General features: G+C 39.6%; 1 protein-coding gene across 3 annotated transcripts in view; it reads left to right on the forward strand.

The window, feature by feature from the left end:
* The window catches only part of ANKFN1 (ankyrin repeat and fibronectin type III domain containing 1), a 354,346-nt gene that overhangs the window by 324,941 nt on the left and 4,840 nt on the right, over positions 1-24,565 (forward strand). For all 3 annotated transcript variants that reach the window (XM_016932606.4, XM_054671260.2, XM_063799882.1), the window contains 3 exons: positions 99-267; positions 9,935-10,101; positions 16,636-16,852. In XM_016932606.4, the coding sequence (XP_016788095.2) occupies positions 99-267; positions 9,935-10,101; positions 16,636-16,852 (553 nt within the window). The remainder of the gene's footprint in view (positions 1-98; positions 268-9,934; positions 10,102-16,635; positions 16,853-24,565) is intronic.

Below are 24,565 nucleotides of genomic sequence, written 5' to 3' on the forward strand. Positions count from 1 at the left end.
GTGTAATTTTGTGAGATGTTTTATGCCAGTTTGGTGTTGTTTATGTAAGTGCCATGTTGTAACTCTCCTATTTTTCCTCCGCGCGTGTCCCTCTGCAGGCAAGGAACTTCCGCCTCTACACACAGGAGGTGTTGGAAATGGGTCACAATGTGTCCTTTCTTCTCCTGCTCCCTGCCTCAGACGACGTCTGTACAGCCCCAGGACAGAATAATCCTTACACCCCACACTCAGGGTTTCTTAACCTCCCTCTTCAGATGTTTGAACTTGGTATAGTAGCTTGTTTCACCTAGAAATATTAACCCAGCCTCCTTATAATAAAATCACAAAGTTATATCTGTTCCCCCTTGTCCCAGTGGAGGGTCAATAAATCACATGATGGCTTTGGCAACAACCCTTCCTAGAACTGTGTACAAGTCTGAGAAAAAGCAAAGCTCCAAGACTATGTGCCTGAGCAATAATTATTGAAACCTAGCAAAGGCCCAATGGAGAAGAAGGAATTCTAAACAGAAAGTTCAGTTATCAGGCTGGACTTCTTGCCTCCCTTCTGCTTTCTTAAAACGTAAATATAAAAACTGATGTTTTCATGAAAAGCACTGCCCCTTCTCTCTCTCTCTCTCTCTCACTCTCTTTTTCCCCTTCCCTCTCTCTCCCCACTTCCTTTCTCTCTCCTTTCCTCCCTTTCTCTCTCACCGTCCCCACATCCCCAACCAGAGAAAAAAATAATAATGAAATTAAAATGTAGAGTGCATATCACTTTGGAGGGGAAAAAAGCCTACAATTTTAAGTAGCACTGACTTATTAAATAGACTCTAAATTTCTGACAGACCATTTGAGAAATGGACAGGATCTCCCAGGATGCAATATTGTGATTATAATGTGGGATTCTGAATGGTGGAAGATCTTGTCCTGACTTTCAAAAATGAATAGCCTGGGCTCCAGTTTCTCTACTTTTGCAGAGACCCCTGCTGTCCACTGAGATTGTGAATAGGGAGGCTTTGTCCCCTTCCCATGCTTCATCTTGTAACAGGCCAGTAAGAGGCAATTAGCAAGAGTTCGGTCAGTTCAAATGAATTGTACAATTTGCAGGAGGGTGAGTGAGTGGGTGGGTGGAATGGAGGCAGACCCTCTCTGGATTGCTCCCCAGCCACCAGATTTAGAAGCAGACAAGGCCACTGCCTGATGTCTCATTTGAGCCCTGGGCAACTGCATCTGAATTTATCCCTCAAGGATGATATGCTTAAGCCTCTCAGTTTTCCTTGCTCCAAGCACTTCAGATGCCCAAAAACTGATGAACAGCAATTGTTACTTTCTAGAGGAGGGAGTGTTCTTACAAGAAGCTCAAATCAGACTCGTAGACTGGGACTTGAGAGTCCTGGATTCCCTATTGTGTGACACTGGCAATTGCTTAACCTTTCTACACCTTTTCTGTGTCACACAATTAATCACATTGGCCATACCACTCCCAAGAGGCCTGGATGTGAATGTGACCATTTAATGAGTTCCTCAGCCAAAAAGCATTTTTAGTCTGTAATATAACAACACTGTCTGGGGCAGGGTATTTCCATAAGTGTCTATTCGGTGCCCACTGTGGAGATTTAGAGGTGAGTAAAACAAAGGTTCTGCCCTCAAGGGGCTTTCTTATGGTGGCAGGAGTAAAATGAGAATACAAATTATTACAAAACAAGGTAGAATATGCCAGAAATTGGAAGTGTTAATATTGAAAAAAAGAAAGCACATTCTCTCAAAGAAGATATGAGAAAGCCTTCATGGAGGGAAGGGTATCTGCTGTGGGGTGTTGAAGAACAAACAGGATGTTAATAAACATAAATAAAAAGAAAACCTTTCTTGTTGGGGGAGTAGAATGAGCAAAAACATGAGAACAGAAGAATTCAGAAAGAATCTGGAAGAGAACAAGTGGTCCAGTTTGGCTAGATCAGAGAAATGTGAGGAAAAGGTGGGATGTAAATCTGTACAGACAAGGTGGGGCCATATCGGGCAATATCTCCAGCATCAGGCTGAGGAATCTGTTTATGACAGATGGGAAGCAGAGGTCAAAAACTTCAAAGATTATTTTATTCATCCAGTGTTAGGGTAGGAACGAAAATAAGAAGAAAAAAAAGAAAGAAATACAGATATTTGAAAAAAAAGAAGAGTTGCCCCAAAGTAGGTAACTATTTAAATGAGAAAGGGAGAAGTCTAAAGAATACTCTCATTGTTTTCAGCTTCAATGACTATGAGGCTATTGCTCCCTTTATCAGAAGTAAGGAAATCAGAGGGGAAAAAATGGTTTGCTGAAGGAAGTGATGCTTTTAGCTTTGAATATGTTGAGACTGAAGGTGCTAAGTCAACATCCAAGTGTACATGTTTCACTGGCAGTAGAAACGCAGGAGAGAAATTGGATACTAAACACAGAAATCTGTCCAGTGTCTATTAATAACAGCTGAAGCCATGAAAATGAATGATTTCCCAGGGATATATAATTGACAGAGAAAAGAATTAAAGAAAACATTTCACTGGAGAGCTAACCAGGATTCCATTCTGTGTTAAACAGTCATTGTTATTCCATGATTACAGGCAAAAATACATGAAATTCATTTCCCCATGCCTCAATGGCTTTGGTGGGGACAATCTACAACTTGGTATCAATCGTTATAATATACGTGACTCCTAAGGCCCTGAAGGTCCAAGCCATGCAAATATCCTCTCTAGCCTGTTTCTGTGAGACTCACACGCTCTTCTTGAGTAGCCACCCTTTGTCCCACTGTTATTTTTCTCCATTCTATAATTTGGTGAAGTCTGTTAGCATCCATTTCTTTTCTTGATTCAGTTTTTCATTCATTCATCAATAAATATTCATTGAGTAACCTACTATGTGCCAGGCACTATTCCAGGCACTGAAGAATCAACAATGAAAAAAATTCTCAAACAGCTTACATTCCAGTGGAAGAGACAAATAAACCAATCAATAAACCATAATATTGTAAATATCAGAGAAGTGAAGGTCATGAAGGAAAATAAATCTGGCTAAGGGACTCGAGTGAAGTAAGCTGCACTTTATACAGCTAGGTGATCTGGGAAGGTCTCTGAAGAAGAAACATTTGAGCAGAGACCTAATATTTCCAGGCAATGAGAAAAGTAAGTGCAAAGGCCTTAGAGTAAGAGTGTGCTTGGCTAAGAGATCAGCATATCTGGAGCGTAGTAAGCAAAAGCAACAAAGATAGGAGATGAGGTCAGAGAGTCATGGGAGCTAGACCATGCAGGGCCTCACAGGCCATGTTAAGGAATTTTTACTTTAAGTATGTTGGAAATCCAGTGAAGGATTTTGAGCGGTAGAGTAACGTATGAAAAGCTCTGCAAAATCCAGTGGTCATCCCCCTAAAAAATAAAAAATTTAAAAAATAATTTTTTTAAAGCTCAACTTTGTTTAACCCAGCATTTTCCAAATTCATTTGACGATGACTAGAGCAATGTTTTTCATGGGACCTATTAATAATCCATAGAACATATACTTTGGGATGTGATAGCCCTAGAACAGTGCTTCTCAAATTTTAACCTGCATAAGAATCACTTGGAGAGTTTGTTAAAATACAGATTCTTGGAGCCCAACCCCAGAGATGCTGAGTCAGTAGGTCCAGCAGGAGGCTGGAAAATTTACATTTCTAGTAAGTTCTCAGGTAATACTAATGCTGCTAATCCATGGACTACAATTTAAGTAGTATTGCCTATGACAAAGAGATTAATACATAAATACAAAACTAGAGATGTGGTTAACAAAGGAATTCAGGCAAATTCAACTGTGCCTGTCCTTTTTACCTGTTTTACCTCTTCACATTGCTAGAAGCAATATGAGAGCATCAGATACTTTCTTTCATCTATGAAAAATAGGCCATAGATCAAAGCCTGACTTTAAGATGGTTTTTCCTAGAGTAAGACATACTTTCTCACCTTCTTGGTCCTCCCTTGTTGCCATATCATTGGTAATCCAACTGATTAATGAGGACCATGTAAGTTTCCAGAAAAAACCACTTGGTTGGGCTCGGTTCCATTGGCATAAACAATTCTATTAGTCTTTTTTTAGGGACCGGAGGAAATGTTGCCAGTAGCAGAAAATTAATACACTCTCTAATACAATGATTATTGTACTTGAGCACCACCAGCAACAATTTCAAAAACACTTCTGGGCCTTGGTCTCAATAAGAATCATGACAAACTCCATCTTATCCCCAAGCAATCAGAGCTTTCCGAGAGGAAGTTTATCATAACCACTTCCTCCATCAGGCATCTGGCCACTAAGCATTTAATGACACCTTATATAGGAACTTCCAAGGGCCTGCTACAGTGGTCCTAAGCCTCTCTAAGAAGGATGCTAAGCATCATTTTTTTCTATAAGTAGGAAATTCTATTCATAGGTAGTTACATAGTAAAGGGTCAAGAGATACACTAAGCATTTCTGAGAAAGGAGAGAATGTTTTTGGAAATTCAGTCAGAACTCAGAAAATTTTAATAACCACATGGGAATTCTAATGAAACTTAAAAAGGTGTGAATTCTGGGAATATGTAAATTATAATAGAATAAAGCATTGCACTATATTTCAGTTTGACTTGTATAAGTCATCCCTGTCCCCAGGAAAGAATTTGAGATTTGGCAAACTGACCTTGTTCCTGCCAGTGGCCTAAGTGAATCATAAATAACTTGCTAACCAGCTATGGAAACTGCATCTGTGCCTATTCCAGCACTGCATAGATCTAGCAAAGACAAAATGATAAAGGAGCTTAGTTCTCTGTCTCCTGGAATAAGGTCTAGACTGTAGCAAACCCACAGGCTATTCCTTCACAGGATTACTTGTGGGGTCAAGATAAATTGTCCTATTGGAGGATGTTATGAGATCAGGATGAGGAAGACTGAGCTGGGGCAAAACGAATTCACCAAAAATCCACTCCTCTTTCCACAGCCTGAAGGTTGACACTCTACCATCCTTTGGGTGGAAGCAGCATAGGACCCCTTTGCAGTAATAAAGCATGTTCCTGAGGTCCTACAAGCATCACTATTTACAAAGTTCCCAGGAACAGAAGGAAAAGCAGCATCATGAGCCCTTAGAAACTTTATCAGGTGACGTGGCCCCTTGAGGACTTGCCTAGCCTGCACAGGGGAGGTCACCCTGCCCTGACCTTGTGGGTGCTCACAACTGACAGCCGGCCTATGACAAGGAAAGTTGGCCTTTGTTGATTTCCTTGGCTTTATGATTTAAACCAATTGGACTAGAAAGACAAAAAAAAAAAAAAAAAACTAGGGAATTTTAAAAAATAATAGTTTGAGGCCTGGTATATATTTCATTTACTGAGCTTCTGCTATATGCCAAGTACTGTGCTGGGACTGAACCATACAGACATTAATAAGGCACCATCTGCCCATCACAAGCTCAAAATCCATTAGAGGATACAGGTATCCCTACCGATATTCTTCATAAAACAAAAGCACTGCTATAAGAGGCAGGCTATTGAGTTTCAAAGGAAAGACATCTAATTCTTCCTTACAGAGATAATACTTGCGCTGTATCTTGAAGGATAAACAGACATTCAGAATGGGAAAGAAAAGGCAGGCAGAAAAGGAAAACATTTTAAGCAGAAGGGACAGTATGTACAAAAGCTCAGAGACCTGCAGCCTGATTAAGTACACTCTTAATAGCTCATTGTGATGGATGCTTAAGGCATCTGAGGAAAAGTGACAGAGGATGAAGCTAAAAGTTTAAAAGATCAAAATCATACATGGCTACTTATATAACACTAAGAGGGTATGACTTTATCCCGTAGGCAATAGGAAGCAAAGAAAAGATTTTAAGAAAAGGGATGATGTGGTCTTATTAGATTTTGACAGCTCATGGAGGACTGATTGCAAAAGAGTAAAAAACAAATAAATCAGGCTGACACTGGATATCATGAGACAATTAAGCAATTAAGAGACTACCTCATGGGTCCACCTGGTCATATCTCACGGGTCCATGAGTCCAAACCAAGGCAGCCTTGGTGGGGGTATAGAAGAGAGAGCAGAGAGATGAGGAATTTAGGAGTTAAAATGATGGAACTTTGTGATTGATTGGATGTGGTTGAAGAGCAAGATGAAGGAGCCAGAGAGTCTGAATAAGAGTGCCGAGACGGATAATGTTACCGTCTACTGAAATGGGCCATAGGAAGGAGGAACAGGTTTAGGGCAGGGGAGTGATGGTGAGGTCAGTATGACAAATGATGAGTTTTGAGGAACCTATGGAATATCCAGGCAGTAAGCCTAATGAAATCCAGGCCACAGGCTTGCAAGAAATGGCATAGTGTCAACCTTCATCCCTAATACCCATTTTACATGATTTAAGAGATCATTCCTTTATTCCACCTGTCAACTCATTCACTACTAGGAATCTTTAGAGGGGCACCTTGTGCCCCAGTTCTTTCTGACACCTTGGCAAAGACTCATTGAACTAAACGGACCCCAGGAGGTTATCTCGTTGATTCCTTGGCTTCCAAACTAGGCCACATGGCCCAGACTGATTAGGATTTTAGTGAGTTAGATATCCTTAGGAAGAATATTTTAATTCCAGTCCTGTTCTAATATTCTAATCACTACCACTAAATGCCTCATTCTTTCGGGGTAGTAAAAAGGTGTGGCAGAAGGACAAACATTTATTTTGTATCAGGTATGTGCCATATGCTGTGCTGGGCACTTTATATACATTGTATTACTTAATCCTAGGTAGGCATTATAATCCCTGTGTTAGAGATGAGAAAAGTGAGACTCCCAGAGGTCACGTGCCCACTGTCACACAGGTGGTGAGTGGCAGAAGTATGGTTCAAACCCAGGTCCGTCAGATGGCTAAGCCCATGTACTTTCCACTGTACTATATTCCTAGTGTTGATGCCAACCTTATGTTAGTCTGCCACTATCTTATGTAGAAAAAAGAGGGAGAAAAATACCACAGAAATTAGTCTTAGTCTGTGAATTATTAACAAATCATGTGGTCCAGCTAATGACATTATTGTAGCCTTATACCATTTTATCCGTAAAATGCATGAGATTCACATTTTTAAAAATTAGAAGCTTCCAGTCTGTCTTTCTTGCCTCAGTTATGGCTACCAAATGTATCATTGCTAAACCACAAAAGACTATGTTAAAGTAACATTTGTTAAAGTAACATTAAAGGGTCTGGATTTAAAAAAAAAAAAAACCACAAGAGCGGGGAAACTGAAGCGTTATAGTTGAAACCTCCTCATAACTCACTTGTGGTGCATGGCATGGACAGTGTGGGTGCTGTGAGACCACCCACTGATCCAGGCTCCCACCACAGGGACACAACAAGAGAAAGCTGTGAACACCCCGGCTTGTAAGAATTCAGATCAGACTGATAGTGTTTCTTTTAAAGAAGTTATTCAGTGCCTCTCCCTATTTTTCTAGTCATATTTTAGAAAGGGGAAAAAAAACAATTTTTTTTTTTTACCTCTTGGTTCAGAAAGGCAGGGTGTGAGACACTTCACTCTTGTCACTTTCCAGCCAAGAGAGGACATCTGTCAAGTGCTAACAGGACATAATCCCTCCTTGAAAGGCATAAAGACACATTCAGGGAGCTACTAGGGTCAAGAGTAAGCTAAAAAGTCATTGAGATTCCTTCCTGTGGAGCTGCCAGGAAATATTATAGACCTGAAACACCTTTCCAAACAGGAAAATCAAGCCCACAGTAAAGGAAAGACAATGGAGAAAAGAGGAGCCTTCGGGTGAAGGGTCTGCCTCTTCAGATCTGTTCATGCATTTATTTATTTATTCATTTGGTCAATAAACCTTAATTGAGAAGCTACAATGTTCCATGTTTCAAGGACATAAAAATTAATAGGAGGCATAGTTCCTGCCCTCAAAGAAATCACAATCTAATGCCAAAGCAGTAAAGTAAACACATAAGTACAATCTAGTAGGATAAGTGTCATGAAATGTTTAGAAACAAATGCTCTAGGAGCACAAAAGAGGGAGAAACTAGTTCCACCTGGCAGGGAGATGTCAGTGAAAACTTTGCTGAGGAGAAAACATTTACCATGAATCTTCAAGTATCACAAGTTGACCTGGAGGTATTAGTAAAGAAAGGTATGTGAGGAGGAGGAAAAGGCATGTTTCAAAGCATGGAAGTATAAAAGGACTCGTAATAAGTTCAGCTTGACCAAAGCTTAGGGTTGATGAGGGACTAGGGCTGGAAGGTGGCAGCATGAGGGAAGGTATGACTGAAAATATTCTTAAATCCTAGATCACAGGGAGTTTTCCTTATGGAGAGATGTTTGGATTTTGTCCTCAGGTCCAGAGGGAGCTCTGTAGAAGTCTTTAAGCAGGGAAATAGTATGAGAATTCGATCATTTGGGAGAAGCTCCATAGCTTGTCATTTACTGAGAGGGCATATGAAATCAGTTCTCTGTGTCAGGCAAAAAAAAAAAAGTGCTAAACAGAGCAGAGAAGATGAGAAGGAAGGATCTGATACCACAGAGAAAAATCAAACCAGGACAGAGGCCTCCTGAGTTGAGAAACACCTCCTTGAAATGAGGCATAGCTGGAGTAAGGATGGACCACTCACACTCTCACCCCATTCTTCTCTTCTACTTCCATGGAAGGAAAGACAGAGCACACTGCCCGGCATTCACCTAAGATTTATCCCCAGAGAAAAAAAAGCAAGGAAGTAGTAGCCAGTGGTAACATGGGAATTGTAGGGTGGACAAAAATCTCTCAATATGCAGAAAAGTAGGGCTTCCTCATTGAGGTGTAGAGATGACCAATGCCCCATTTTGAGGTAGTGTGGTTTTAGCTTCCCTAAATGGCCAGATCTGGGTCTCAGGAATCAACATCTAATTACTACCTGTAATTACTACCTGTAATTAGATGTTCTTCCTAGAATTCCTCACTAAAGAAGCCAGGATAAAAATGTTTCAACAGACTTGTTGGGTTGTAACAGCCCTATTTCCAAAGCATGGAACACACTGGTACAGGTCAGAGGTAAACAGAGTAAAAGAGGTTCTTGAAGAATGAGTCTCCAAATTCATCAATGCCCTGGAAGAAACCAGTACTATGATAGTCTGAATCAGGGTGCTTTCCTCATCCTACTAGAATCCAAAGTTACGGTATAAGATCAGAGCTGGTCAGAGAAGTACAGAAAATCTGACCATCTCAAGCTGCCTATACCAGGCTCAATCCTATACTGCTCTGTTCCTCCTGAAAAAAGGAAATGATGGAGATGAAGGCTGGACTCTTTCCTGTGATATCTGTCCAATTATCTGTTGAGAGAAGAAAACCAAGTCTGCTGAAGACAAGAAATGGTCTGTCCAAGCAACAGCTCATATCATCCATCCAGAGGGGCCAAGAAGCGGAGAGGCAGAAGAGGATCAAAGCCTATCATAATAGGCCCTTGGGGAATTTTTGTAGTCAGACCAAAGACACTCTGAGAAAAGCATGTCTTCTGTCTTCTGGGGGTTCTGGCCTTGGAAAGGAGTAGGCAAGATATGTACTGGAAATCAGACATGAAAACCAAAACTAGGTTTCAAATTGCTACTTGGCTTTTTTTCTTTAAAGTGATAAGCAAGCTTATTTTCCCAGTATGTGTGTGTATATGTGTGTGTGTACACACACACACTCAATCAGCCCCAACTTTAGGGAAAAGTCCACATAACTGCAGCTTTAGCCAACCCCACTTCCCCATACCTTACTAGGAGTTGGTAAACCTTAAAAGGGAATACTGTCTGACTAAAGCCAGACAACTGGCCCCTTAAGAGCACATTTATAATTTATTTATGGCTTAATATTTTCCACTGATAGGATTAATAAATCATGTTTTCATTCAACTTGTTTTCTCTGAGGTATGAATTTCTCTATTTTGATACCAGATCTTAACATGTTTTATTTTGCTTGTCCATTTTCCAGTTCATTTTTGCAGCTACAGAGAGAAATTTATTAGTCTGTATTGCCGCCTTTCTGCTGTTGTGGAGCTGGATTCTCTGAACACCCAACAGTCCCTCAGGGAAGCGATCTCAGACAGCGAGGTTGCAGCTGCCAAACAAAGACACCAGCAAGTTTTAGATTTCATTCAGGTAATTGTTTGTTCCTTCTGGGGTAAAAGGAAGGGAGAAGAGGCAGGGTGGAAAGGGTGAAAAGCCAAGCATGGGAAAGGACAGCCGTCCAGGCTGATTCAAAGAATACGGTGTGTAAGTAGCCTATTGAGTTGGTTAAAATGTGGAGCTCAGGCAGATAAGTTTTCAAACAAAGCCTTAAGAAAAAGTTACAGATAATTCACAATATTACTAAGAAATGTTATCAGTCACCATGGTGGGTAGTGGTAGCTTTCCATACGGGAGAGAAAAATCACCCCCCAGAAGCAGTAACTAGAATATTATTCTTACCTTGTAGCCCATTGACAATTCTAATGGAAAGAAAAATTGTATTAATTAATTCAATATCTCAGAGAAAAAGAAAATAAAATGACCTACCAGTTTATGTTAACCCAGATCCAATTAGAACTAAAATTCCTCATGTTTTGGGCTTCTTTCTCACAGAATTGACACTTTAATATGTGGCTGTTAAGATCAGCAAATGTGTTCCCCTTCCCATGGTCTTTTCTGGTAAAGCCTATGGTAACACCTCAGGGTCTTGTGAAAGGGGTACTGACTAGTAATCAAGAGAATTTGGATCTGGCCTGAAATTGCCTCTGAATCCCTTAGCCAAATCTTTCAATCTTTCTATCCATCAGTTACTCAATTCACAAAATGAGTAGAATAGCAATAGCCCCATGATAAATATCACTATGATACATATTCAGTTCAATTTGATAAACCTTTATTAAACAACCAGGTGTCAGACACTGTGTGCGAGACATAAAGTAGAATTAGACATGGTCTCTGATCTTAAGGAGTTTCAAATCCATCAGGGTAGATAAGAAATGTGTGTAAATACAATTTGTAAAATGTGCTAGGTGCCAAAAAAAAGATATACCAAAGCAAAACAAACAAACAAATAAGTTTTGTGTCAGCACAAGAAAGTAAAAATTTACTTTCACTTGTATCAGAAACATTCCCATGAAGGATGTAATTGATATATAGCCTGGCCTACAAGGATAGGTTAGATTACAGTAAGGTGAAACAGAATGTAGAGCATTCAAAGAGAAAGTATAAACAGATGAGGCAGACAGAGCAGAAAAATAGTATTTGGGGAATGATAAATAGTCAAGATTGGTTGGGGCATAAATTGAGTGATGAGAGGTAGAAATTAGGCAAGAAGGAAAGATGGCAATGATAGCAGATCACAAGGGCTTTATTAAAAGCCATAGTTAAGAAATCTGTACTTTTTTTCTGTAGGCAGTAGGGAGCTACCCAAAGTTTTGAAGAAAGTTAAGTCACAGGCTCTCAAAACTCTGTTTAGGATAGATTCAAGCAGTGAGGATACTCTTCCCATATAATTGGTACAGCCATACTGGTTGTTTATTATAAGCATTCACTCTTATTGGTCATGCTCACCAAATAAGGATTTGAGATGACTAAAGGCAGAGAAACCAGATAAGAAGTTATTATAACTATCCAGACAATTTGTTATGAGGACTTAAGATGAACGAACGCTGTGAACTTTGGGCAAAGAAATCTCTCTCAGTCCCAACAGTCCCAATCTCCTCATCTGTAAAATAGGGATGATAATAATAGGGTTATCTCATAATGTTACTGAGAGAATTCAATGAGATAATACATATAAAACACTCGGCAAAATGCCTGGCACATAGTAAGTATGTAATACATTATATATTCATTCATTCATTCATTCACAAGAAGGAGAAATTCTTTGACATATGAATATGTGAGATTCGAGGTGTTTGAAACACTCAGGAAGAAAATATTGTAATTTACTTGCAAAGTGGAGAGCAGAAAAATCTTTAGGATTATCCTACTTTCCTCATCCCGTGAATGAGATATCTTAGGTCACGTCTCAGAATAGAGAAAGAACTTTCAAGAAATTACTTTCTCCATTGGCCTGAGAATGTAGAATTTAAACATTCAAAACATTTACTTCATTGATTTCATTTCCAGTAAAAATGGAACACAGATGGTGGGGAAGGGGTGGGAAAAGGAAGAGTGCAGCATGAGGAGAATACGAAAGACTGGCTCATTTTTGAACCCCATATAAAGGATAGTGGAGCATAGTAAGAACAACAACAGATCAGAAGTTGGTCCCAGAGGAGGTTGGGAGGCTGAGATGGTAGGATCTCTTGAGCCCAGAAGTTCAAGACCAGCCTGGGCAACACAGTGAGACTCCATCTCTATTAAATAAAAATGAAAAATGAAAAGAAGTCAAAGAGCACACATTTTTAGTCCCAAATCTTCTGATAAACTCTGGAGTACTGGACAATTCATTTGATCTCTGGGGACCTCAATTTCCTCATATGTAAAATGAAAGAACTGGACTAGATGACTTCTGTGGGTCTAATTGGCTCTAACGTTTTATGACTTAACAACCAGAGATATTTTTAGAGGAACACTTCTCTACCCATGCCTTAGGTTCTGTTTCTGCTTTATTCCACTTATGCCTCCCTGAATCCAGTATGTTCCTCCAACAAGGAGGCTGACTTTCTTCAGTCTGTTGTGTTCTCAAACTCCTGCCAGAGTTCCCTGGCTTTGTTCCTACTCCCTGACTACTACCCTTGCTCCTTTCTTTTTCATGTAGCCTAGGGCTCCACTGCCTTTTTCTCTTCTTTTATGTCACACCATTAAGTGGGTTGGATAAAGGCAGGCCAGGCTGGGAATTCTTCAAAGTTCTAGCCCGCTCTGGTCTCCCAAAGCAGGTAACTTGAGAGCCCTCTCTACATACTTCCCTTCCAGTCAGCCAGGTACACACAGACTTGGATAAAAGCCAATTCTCAAAGGGTTCAAAATATAACTTCTTGGTCTGGGTAAAACAAGACCATCTCCCTACACCCATAGCCTTCAATGAACCACCTTGCTTCTCCCAACATGGATAATTTCACTGAGTGGAGACAATTCAATATCATCTCTCCCTTTATGTTGACTTTGTGGTCTCGGTCTCTCTCTCTCTCTCTCTCTCACTCACTCACTCTGTCTCTCAAAATGAAAACCAGCTGTAGCCACTCACCCATTGGTGTTCACAGCTCAGCCCACCACACACCATAATCTGCAGAGGTGACCGCCAGTTGTGAGAGCATTTGTATGATTCCAGATCTAAGACAGTGTTGAAGTCACTACACAAACCAAACATTGTAAAGAGCAAGGGAGTCTATGTAAATACAGTTAGGAAAAGAAGCCAAGGAGTGCAGCCAGAAAGGGGGAGGGCTGGGCCAGGGGAGGTGTAGAAAATCATAGATAAGGCATACAGGCTTTATAGACAGCACATGCAGCAGAAATGTCAAAGTGTGAAGACCTGGAGCTTGGCATATTTTGAGCTGCTAAAGCCTAAAGGGCAATTAGGCTATAATTTATATACTGTAATGCTTCAAATGCTCCTAAGCTGTAATAGAAACACAGCTCATTAAATATAGCCAATCTATCATCCCCTTGAGCACCTTGTAGCTGTGCTGTGAGAAAACCAATCACCTTTACATTTTAATAAAAATATTATCATGCCTGAGTAAAGAGAAAGGAATATAATTTATGAGATGAAAACTGAAATTTTTAAGGGGCAGGGTGAGAAATGGATGCATAACTTTTAATCAACAGACCTAGGGAATTCATGGTCTTTCTTTTTTAAAATGTGTCAGCAAGTCTTTAGAAGGTGAATTTGGACCTTAAAATCAGGGGGATTATGTTGTCAGTTACTTTTAGATCGGCAGTATAAGGTAAAATGGGTGAAAATTGGCCTTCTTTTGGAGCAATTAGCTAAGTCTCATTAAACTCAATCCACAGGCCTCCCTATACCCATATGGTTTTTAAGTTTTTTCTTCAGTTAAGACCTCTTCACGTCACTGAGAAAAATTAAGAAGTAAATATTGTTTCTACATACTTTTAAAAAAATTTCTACGCTAAATCCCTCTATTCATCCTCAGCAATAAAGCTGAAACAATCTTATCCAAAGAGAGCAGGTAGATTATTTATTAATAATTATATTGGCCTCCTAGGGTTGCTGTAACAAATTCCCATAAACTGGGTGGCTTAAAATAACAGAAATGTATTCCCTCACAGCTCTGGAGACCAGAGGTTTGAAATTAAAGTGTTGGCAAGGCCACACTCCCTCTGGAGGCTCTAGAGGAGAATCTAGTCTCTGCCTCTTCAGTTTCTGATGGCTGTTAGCATTCCTTGACTTCTGGCCACATCATTTCACTCTTTCTGTACTCACATTGCCTCCTTCTCTTATGTCTGATAAATCTCCCTCTGCCTCACTCTTATAAGAATGTCCTTATGAGGACATCTGTTGTTAGAATTAGGATCCACAGAGAAAATCCAAGATAAACGCCTCCTCTCAAAATCCTAAACTTAATCATATCTTTTGCCATATAAAGTAATATTTACTTCGTATCATATCAAATAATATTCACAGGTTCTGGAGCTTAAGATATGGATGTATTATGGGGGGTTCCATATTCAGCCCACTACAGTAATCATGATTGTCATTATAAAAACTGAAAATTTTATAACAATATGTAATTGATAAAGTACACTTATCTACATTATCTTACTTAATCCTTATAATAACTCTGTTTGTGGGTAGAGATCTAAAGAATTAGATCATTCATTCATTCATTAAACAGTCATTTTTTGAGTACATACCTACTCTGCAAAGCTGAAAGCAAAAAATACCAAAACACAATCCCTGTCCTTGTCGGGCACTCTAAAAGCTATCCACAGTCATGCGGTGCCTTTAAAATAACTTTCAACAAGCTTATGTTGCATGAGGTAGGGCCAGTAAAAGCCAGCTGAGAGAACAACAATCTCACTGGGAAAATTCATCTGAGTCTCATCTGGGATTCCCACTTTGGCTTTATCCCCAGACTTTAGATTTCTCCCTTCAAAATGGCTTAGTGCCTCCTCATGGGCCTGCCTACTGCTGAACTTCCTGCCCAACTGACCAAGCTAAAAAAGCCTGAAGCTCAATCTCATGCTTTCATCACTGGCCCTGAATACTCTGCTGAGTCTTGTCACCACAGGAGTGACAAGAACTAGAAAGCAGGGGAAAACGGCTGTAAGACCATACACTGCCATTCACTAGTTCACTCTAGCTAGCTTTTCACTCAACTTGGCGGACTGAATGTCAGACCTACTGTGTGTTTGTTGGGAGGACCAGGTTTGTGGATATTCTTAATGAGTAGGTTTTAAGTACAGATTAAAGGCCTATCAAGAAATTTTGAAAATAAAATATAACACTGGGTACTGTTTTAGTTTTAAAACTTCCACAATCAGAGAGAGAGATTAACCTTGCATGACTCACATAATGAATACCTTCTATCTGGAAGTTAGGTAATACCAAATTTCCAAATGTTCCTGAAAAATAAATCCTAAAGTTTCAGAGCTGGAAGGGAACTTAGGCATCATGTAGACTAACTACCTCTTCTTACAGTTGAGTAAATGGGCCCCAAGAAGTTAATGGCTTGCCCAAGTCATCGAGTGAAATTAAATAGAAAGCCTACCACAAATTCCAGGGTCATAAGAAAAAATATGTTTAACCAACAGCCCCTCCTTGAGATAGAATAACAAAAAAGCTCATGGCCCATGTCTATCAAGATCTGGAAAACTTTTGTCATCTATATATACAGAGAGACACAAAAATCTGAGTGAATTTTATGCAAATAGGCTTCAAGGAAACTACTATTGTACTTTATAATGAAAATATCATTAAAATGACTTTGATAACCCAAAAATCAAAATGGAACAACCTAAAATGGACTACTCTAGAAATGTAAGGATGTTTAAATTATTTAAGATTAAACTGTTAAGGCCGTTTTGAACTTTAGAAGCCCTTACTCTATATGTAAGAAAGTAGTAAGTCTAATATATGAAGTTAATTATTTTCTATTAACATAGGTCCAAAAACCTCTACTTAGCAAAAATATTCCAGTAGAGCTTTGCTTTTCTAGTTCACATATAAGAACTAGGACTACATTTCTTTCTTAAGATATTCTGAAATTCAGGCTTTATCATATGCCTTCACAATATCTTAATGAGGAATATTTAATTATAATCTGGGATATAATAACCCTTTATATGTATGAGCAATGTACCCTGAGGCATCACAAAGCACTTTCGAATTCATTATTTCAACTAATCATCCCAGCAACCCTGGGAGGTATAAATGGAAAATGTTTTGGCCACATTTTACAAATAAAGCAACTAAGGCTCAAAAAGGTCAAGTGACTTGCTATGAGTTAGTATAGTGCTAATAAGTGATATATTCCAGCTAGCATCTAAGTCTTCTACTATTTTCACTAAATGACAGAGCTTCTCTGGTAAAAATACGCAAAACAAAAAATATTACAAAAAGAGAGGTATTTTCTGGCTTAACAAATCTATGTTAAAAATATTTTACTCTTGCTCAAAGCCAATATTGCGGAAAATGGATCATCTTGGACTCTCAGGGAAATGTATTCCTTTTTAATCACTGCTTGATAACTTAGTGTCTTTTACCATTTTATTCCAAAGCAAATAGATGAAGTCTGGCGTGAAATGAGATGGATCATGGATGCTCTACAGTATGCAAGATACAAACAACCAGTTTCTGGCTTGCCCATCACTAAGCTGATAGACCCCTCAGATGAGCAGAGCCTGAAGAAGATCAATTCTACATCATCATCACATATAGACTGTCTTCCATCCCCACCCCCATCCCCAGAGATGCACAGAAGAAAGACAGTGAGTGGTAAGCAATGAGATCTGAAGTTCTGTTGTTTTGTCCCTGGACTTTTGATCCTCTCTTCACTGATGAGGACTTTTATGCTGAGGTATTGGTTCCAGAAAGTGGATGAAAACACTGCTCAGGGGTAAGAGTCTAACAGCATAGAGGAAACAAAATCAGAATAGTAGAGGAATAGGAAAACTAGAGCAGTAACCTAAGATCAATGCCATTTAGGGACAGGGAAGAGTCATTCCAGTTCTAGGTCACACTTACAAGATGCAAAAGGATATAAAACAGGGATACAGCTTCAAAGATGCAGACTGGGGACCACTGTGATGCCAAGTGAGGGCCACAAAAGCCAAGGGAATCTGAGCAAGACAAACTAAGGAAAGAGAACAGGCCCAACCTCTATTAAATAGCATCTGACAAGAACGAGGCAGGAAACAGGCCCAAACCTGGGTGAGAGTTCGGGAAAAACTTCCCATCCATATAGCACAATGTTCTAGAGTGGAAGGTGGGAAAGAGAGAAACCTTGGATAAACTAGAATCCTGAAACTGAGTCCATGTAAGTAGCTTGGCCTCATCATGGATATAATGAACTTTAAACAAGCTGGAGAAGATACCTAGCAAGGCACCTCTCCACCCTTGAGTATGAAGTCTAACAGCAAAAACCTGACTGGGTTAATATGAATTTCTACAAAATACCTCTATGCTTATAAGCAGAAAGAAAGCATACTAGGTAAAGGCAATAAAAAGCTCTTAGCCATGCTAAGGCTAGTGCCATTTTCTAGTCAATTAAAGTAATGGCGATTCAAAGCATCTTTCTTGATTCTATAGTTTGCAAGAGCTCCAATTTTGTAAGCTTCATAATATTTTTAATAAATAGGCCTGATTTGTGGATTTGTCCCATAGGGGGCGGCATGGTGTAACAGAAAGAGCTTGCACTTAGAAATCAGAGACCTGGATTCAAATCCCAGCTTTGTTTTACTAGCTGTATGAGCTTGAACAGATTACTACATCTGACACTCAGTTTCCATGTATGTAAAATGAGAATAATACCTATACCTTGAAGAGTTACTTGTGAATAAGGTAAACTATATCAATGATGCATGTCATATAATAGACAATATATTGTCAATATCCTATTTAATGTTATTTTTATTATAGAAAACTTTACTGGGAATCTGAGCCTTTTCTATGAGTAAGTTTGTGTCTGCACCTATATTTTTAAAACTCCAATGTGTAAAGTCAAAACTTGGCAAGTGGAAGAACTTAGGAGACAGCTAATTTACATTACCAAAGGAGTCTATGACTTACCAAATAACAAAATATTTAAGTAGAGTTTCTAGAGTGCATTTTTATAGACTGCCACTGGGCTAGAGATACAAATCAAATATCATGTCTGCCAGAAGTTAGGCTAATAAGAGAAACAGATATATTAACAAAAAATTACCTGGTAATTGCCTACCTGCTATGAAGTTATCAGTATTAAACTCTTATGATCAAAGAGAGCCTCCTGGAGGAGATGACGGAATCTGGTATGAAGGATAAGCAGGAGTTGAGCAGAAAAACAGGAAAGAGAAGAGCATTATAGGCAGAGAAAGCAGATTGTACAACTGTTTGTAGTTTAGGGAATTGCAAGCAGTTTGGCTGAAACTCAGGATCTAAGAACATTGTTCATTCTTTTCTTTCTATTTAAAAAATATATATTTACTGGCCACCCTCTATGTGCCAGGCTCTCTTCGAAGTAACAGGGATACAGTGATACATAAAGCAAAATATCTGCTCCCATAGAGCATACTTACATTCTAGAAACAGGGACAAAGAGTGAAAACATAAACAAACAAGATAATTTCAGATCGTGAAAATTCCAGTGTATAATACAAAACAGCAGTAGGGGTGGGAGTAGGCAGGAAGTGTGTTGAATTCACTAGGATGATGATCAGCAGAGACCTATCTGGAAAGATGACATTTGAACCAACCCCAGAAGAAGAAGCTAGTAATGCAGAGTTCTGGAGTTGGAATATTCCAGACAATAAAACAGCAAAAGGCCCTGAGGTAGGTGAGGGACAGAAAGAGGGCCAAGATCTTTGACACACAGTGAACAAAAGGGCGGATCGTGAGAGACAGGGTAGAGAGCAAGACAGAAGCCAGAAGCCAGAGTAGGCAGGGTTCTGCTGGTCATAGTAAAAAGTCTGGATTTTATCCCGCTTGTGATGGAAAGCCATTGGAAACTTTTAAGCAAGGAGTGATATAATCTGATCTGTAAAATCAAATCTGGTTGCTGTATGAAGAGACCATAAGGGAAAATTATTGAAGCAGGGAGGCAACTTAGAAAGTTATTAACAAAGGAGACACCAAGTTTTCTGGCTTGGGTGCCTCATGGTATCATGACGGCACTTGCCAAAAAAAAAGGTAAGAGAGAAGGAAAAGCAAGCTTGGGTGGTTGGGCATGTTGAATTTGCGTTGGCTTTGGAACATTCCGTAAAAAAGAAACGTTCAGGAGAAAACAAGCTGCATGGAGTCTAGAACTCAGGAAAGAAAACTGAGCTAATATTATAGATTTAAGAATTTGTTTACATGTGAATGATGTTTGAAGCTAGGAAAATGCTTGGGATTCCCTGGAAAGAGGAGGTAGAATAAGAAGAGGAGACTGTGGAAGGATCCCTGTGGAATGGAGCATCAAGACCTATTAGACTAAGAAGGAACAACCAGAGAAAGAAGATTAAAAAAACAAGAGAGTAGTGGCACAGAATCAAAATGTGTAGAGAAAGGTTAAATTCAAAACCTGAAAAGCTTCCGTTGTTCTGCTTTTCTCAACAAGGAAGTCACCAGTGATCTAGATGAGAGCAGTTTTTGAAAAGAAAGAAATAGAAACTGAACAGAAGCTAATCAGGGATTAAATGAGAGGTAAAGAAGTAGGACAGGAATTTTCACTCTTTTAAAATCTTGGCTGCAAAAGGGAAGAAGGAGGGAAGGTAGTAGCTAGAGAAGGGTAGGGTTGAAAGGGCATTTTTTAAGGCAGGAAAGCTATGTATGCTACGATGTCCCACAATTTGTTTAACTCTACAAACAACTCTTCATTTCTATTTCCACCTTCGCAGCCCCTGTCTGCCCTCTCAGCTCACAGAAACTTCCCAGTGTTTAATCTTCTCTTGGCCACAGGGTCCTTAGTGGATTCCTCCCTGGCTGTATGAGGGTGGCCTTCTCTATGCCACAGAAGTGCCAAACTCTCACGTTGGCCTGAAGACGGGTTGCACCACTCCCTGCTAAGAGGATCTGGCCAATTACATTCAGATTTTATTATTAACTTAAAATGTGAGCAATCATCATTCTGTTTCTTAAAATATAACGCTCTCTTGGGTCCATTTACTTCTTGGAAGCCAAGATTCCATGAGCTGTGAAACACAAAGATGTGGAAAGCAGCAAATGACAAATGGAACCTAGTGACGGGGAAGTGCTGTTGAAAACTGGGGAGAAACATTTAGTGTCCTACCCCTCACAAAAGCAGAAGCATTTCAGAGCAATGAAATCTGTCACTGCATTCTCTGTCCTTCCCACAAGTGTGACCACTTTGAATTGTTCAAAAGCCATTTATGAAAAGGGGGAAATGCAATTTAGAAGAACATACCTGCTGGGTTACCCAGAGGGCAAAGTTTGCAGCATAATTCCATTCTGTGTGTATAGGATTCACTAACTTCAAAGGAGCCTGCTAGAAATATAGAGCCTATCACAAACCTAGCCTCTGATGCCAGCCCAAGATTCTGTTTTAAGGCTGTTGAGTATCTTGAATTGGTTTGTGTATATCTTTTGGGAGTAGGTGGATGGAGAATGGAACTCTTTCACTTACTTCCCATTTCTGTGTGGCTTTCAAAACACAAAGTAGAACTCCTGTGCGTCAATTAAAATTAAGCATCTCTCAAGGACCCAAGGGGGAAAGTTGGCTTCTAGAAAATGCAGCTCAAGGCAGGGGGTGGAATGATTTGGTCCATCACATGGGTATTTTGGTGTTTTCTCTCCCACTCCTTTTCTGTGGATATAGTGGTCACAGGCAGCAGCAATTTTTTTTTTCCAATACTGCTGTTTCTCCTAGTGACACATGGGTGAGGCAATAGAGGGGAGGGGGGTGTTGTTTCCTTCAGATGCATTTGAAGGTTATCCTGATCTTCCAAATGTAAATCTTGGTAACCTTTTTCCAGATGATGTTAAGAGTACTATGGCATAAAATACACAGCTCAAAAAAATCAACAGGAATCTGGAGATATTATTTCTCTTGGGATATCAGAAGGTGAACAAACCCCGGAGGTTCTACTGAAGGCCTGATGAAAGATTCAGTAAAAGTCTTCATTTATAAATTATTTAAAGTCTACTCAAACACAGTGGAAATAAATTCACTGAAGCACAAATTTCATATATATATATATATATATATATATATATATAGACAGTGGTACATTAAAACTATGAAGATAGATTTTTGGGCAAATATGGATTATTATTCTTTTCTTTCTGTTCTGCCATGCCCCCTGCCTTTAAGAAAAAAGCAATAGCTTTAAGTCAATTATTCTTTCCTGAAATGTCATCTCCCCATAACGCCCTCAAAATCCACATCAACTCTACTCTGCTGTTGTTGGCCTGACCCACAGAGACCAGGAGTTACAACACTCATTACAATGGCAAGAAAGCCAAGCTTCCTAAGCCAGCACTAATACTATGAGCAGAACTTTCATCAAACAGCTCCTGGGTCAACCAGAGGGGAAATTCAAGGTTTTACCAGTCCTGGCCTGCCCAGTGGGCCCTCTCAGGGAAATTGAGGAGCATAAGCAAGTTTATTAAAATAACAACTGGGCAAGGTGCCTACAATGGTTAATGGAGCATATGGCCTGAATCTGGGGATGGAAGCTGCACTTTGCATTCTTTTCCAGGAAGGGAGGGAGCAGCAGTGGCCTAAGTCCTTGGAAACTCTCCTCAGTGCCCTGGCTGGCATCCTGGAGATTTTCCCAGACTGTTCTGGGAGGGGTATCCCACTCTAAGCAATAGGTTCCACTAAGTCTTCTAATAAATAATACAATCACCATGCAAGTCAAATATTTAGATTCCCACTACAGCAGTGTTTCCCAAGTGCGGGTCCATGAACCAAGGAGATAATATTTACCCCTTAATATTCAAGCTCTTTTGTATCTCCTTCCTAGGTTACCATGATTATAACTAGGTCTTCTCTTGAAATCAAGAGAAGCTTTAAGTCAATAGTCTTTCCTGAAATGTCATCTCCCCATCTTTCCTGAAATGAAATCTCCTATCTCTCATGTTCTGGGAGCTACAGGAAATCAGTTATATCACTCACTAATTCACTCTAAGATGTAGGTTAGGAAATCTACTGGACTAGATCATCACCAGCAGAAGATACCATACAAGAAATTATTATTCACCTTTATTATCAACAGCATTCTCACCTTTAAGTATATCTGATTACTGGTTTATATTTTAATGATCTTAATATGTTATTCTCTATTTAGGGTGAAGAGAATTTCAATATTAATATCTTCTGTTTTTAAGGCACTTAAAGCATCTTTTTTTGTTGAGGCAGAGATTTACTCTGTTGCCCAGGCTGGAGTGCAGTGGCACAAATTTGGCTCACTGCAACCTCTGACTCCCAGGTTCAAGTGATTCTCGTGCTCAGCCTCCCAAGTAGCTGGGATTACAGGTGCCCACCACCACACCTGGCTAATTTTTGGATTTTTTTTTTTTTTTTTTTTTTTTGGTAAACACAGGGTTGCATCAGGTTGGCCAGGCTGGTCTCGAACTCCTGACCTCAAGTGATCCACCTGCCTCGGCCTCCCAAAGTGCTGGGATTACAGGTGTGAGCCACTGCACCCAGCCCACTTAAAGTATCTTTGACAAACTAAATTACTCCTCATAGTACTTATTCATAGTACCAGTTCACAGAAGCTAAATGATTTGCTCAAGATCATATATGCAGTAGGTAGCAAGACAGGACTTCAGTCCAGGTTTCTCTAATTTTAAGACAATTGTTCTTTCTGCTATATTTGGGCTGGCTCTTCAGTCAAATATCAGCAAAGATAAAGCAAAATTATCTGGGTGATTGTTTCAGGAATCAGTGGTAGATTAAGTAAATTAGATCCTTTCAGGATGCGTTGCTTTTAGTATTATTTCTAAGAGACAGTCAAATATCACTATTCGTTATGCTCCCAGATTTCAATATTTGTTTCAGTTTCAATTCCACTCAACATGCTTTACTGAGAGCCTTCTATGTACCATTTATAGCACAAGAGGTTAATAATACAACGATGATTAAGACACAGTGTAGCTGGGAGGTCTTCATAGTCCACTCATATGTCCATGTTCAGACTATATGATCTGGGAAATACAAAAGATTCTACACGTCCCTTTGCTTGATTTGTTCCTTAGTCCATTCCTTTGTTGACTGACTTATTCAATATTTACTAAGCAGAGATGAGTAAGACATACATACTGCATGCTCGCTAGAGTTCATGGTCCAATGAAGAAGACAAATAGGAAAATGGATAATTTATAATAAAACTTGGTAAATGCAGTTACAGAGATATAAATAAAATGCTCTAAGAGGCAAAAGAACTGAGCAACTAACTCCACCTGGGGAAAACAATACAGGCTGTCCTTGAGAGACTGGGTCTTAAAATATGATACTCCATTAAAATATTAGATTGTCAGCTCATTTAAGGCACATTTCGTATACTCCTTAGTCCCCTCCAAACAGTATGTTCTCACTATTCATATGTTGGGAGATCAAAATACAGACAGATTTTGCAAAGTGTTTGACTATGGACTGAAAGTGTTGCAAACTTCAGTGGTTGCTTCCAGTTCTAGTAATTTTTACTATCAGTCTTCTACTGGCCCCCAAAAACTATGTCCATGTCTGAACCCTCATAACCTATGAAAGTGACATTATTTGTTTTGTTTGTTTATTTGTTTTTTATTATACTTTAAGTTCTAGGGTACACGTGCACAACGTGCAAGTTTGTTACATATGTATACATGCGCCATGTTGGTGTGCTGCACCCATTAACTCGTCATTTATATTAGGTATATCTCCTGATGCTATCCCTCCCCCCTCCCACCACCCCATGACAGGCCCCGGTGTGTGATGTTCCCCTTCCTGTGAATGTGGCATTATTTGAAAAAAGGGTCATTGCAGATGAAAGTAAAGATCTTGTGATGAGATCATCCTGGATTATATGGGTGGATCCTACACCCAATGAAAAGTTCCCTTATAAGAGACAGAAAAGAAGGCACAGACACAGAAAAGAGGCCATGAGAAGACAGAAGCAGAGATAGCAGTGGCATGCTCACAAGAAATGCTGACAGCCACCAGAAGCTAGAAGAGGCAAGAGAAAGTATTCTCCCCCTAGAACCTCCAGAGGGAGTGTGGCCTTGCTGACACCTTGATTTCAAACTCTGGCTTCCAGAGCTGTAAAAGAATAAATTTTTGTTGTTTTAAGCCACCCAGTATGTGGTAATTTGTTCCAGCAGCCACAGGAAACTAATACAAGATCTAGTATGTTTCTCTAGTAGCAGCAATGTCAAGAAGCCCTAAGAGTTCAAGTAATTTAACTCTGTGTACCACAAAAAGTGAATTAGATGAACTAAGTGCCACTCCTCAGGAAGTTTCCACAGAGAGTCATGGAAATGCTAAGGTGGATGGCAGCACAGCAAGTCTTTGTAGTGAGACAGATTTAC

The sequence above is a fragment of the Pan troglodytes genome, chromosome 19 (genome assembly GCF_028858775.2).
Source record: "Pan troglodytes isolate AG18354 chromosome 19, NHGRI_mPanTro3-v2.0_pri, whole genome shotgun sequence".
Lineage (NCBI taxonomy): Eukaryota > Metazoa > Chordata > Mammalia > Primates > Hominidae > Pan > Pan troglodytes.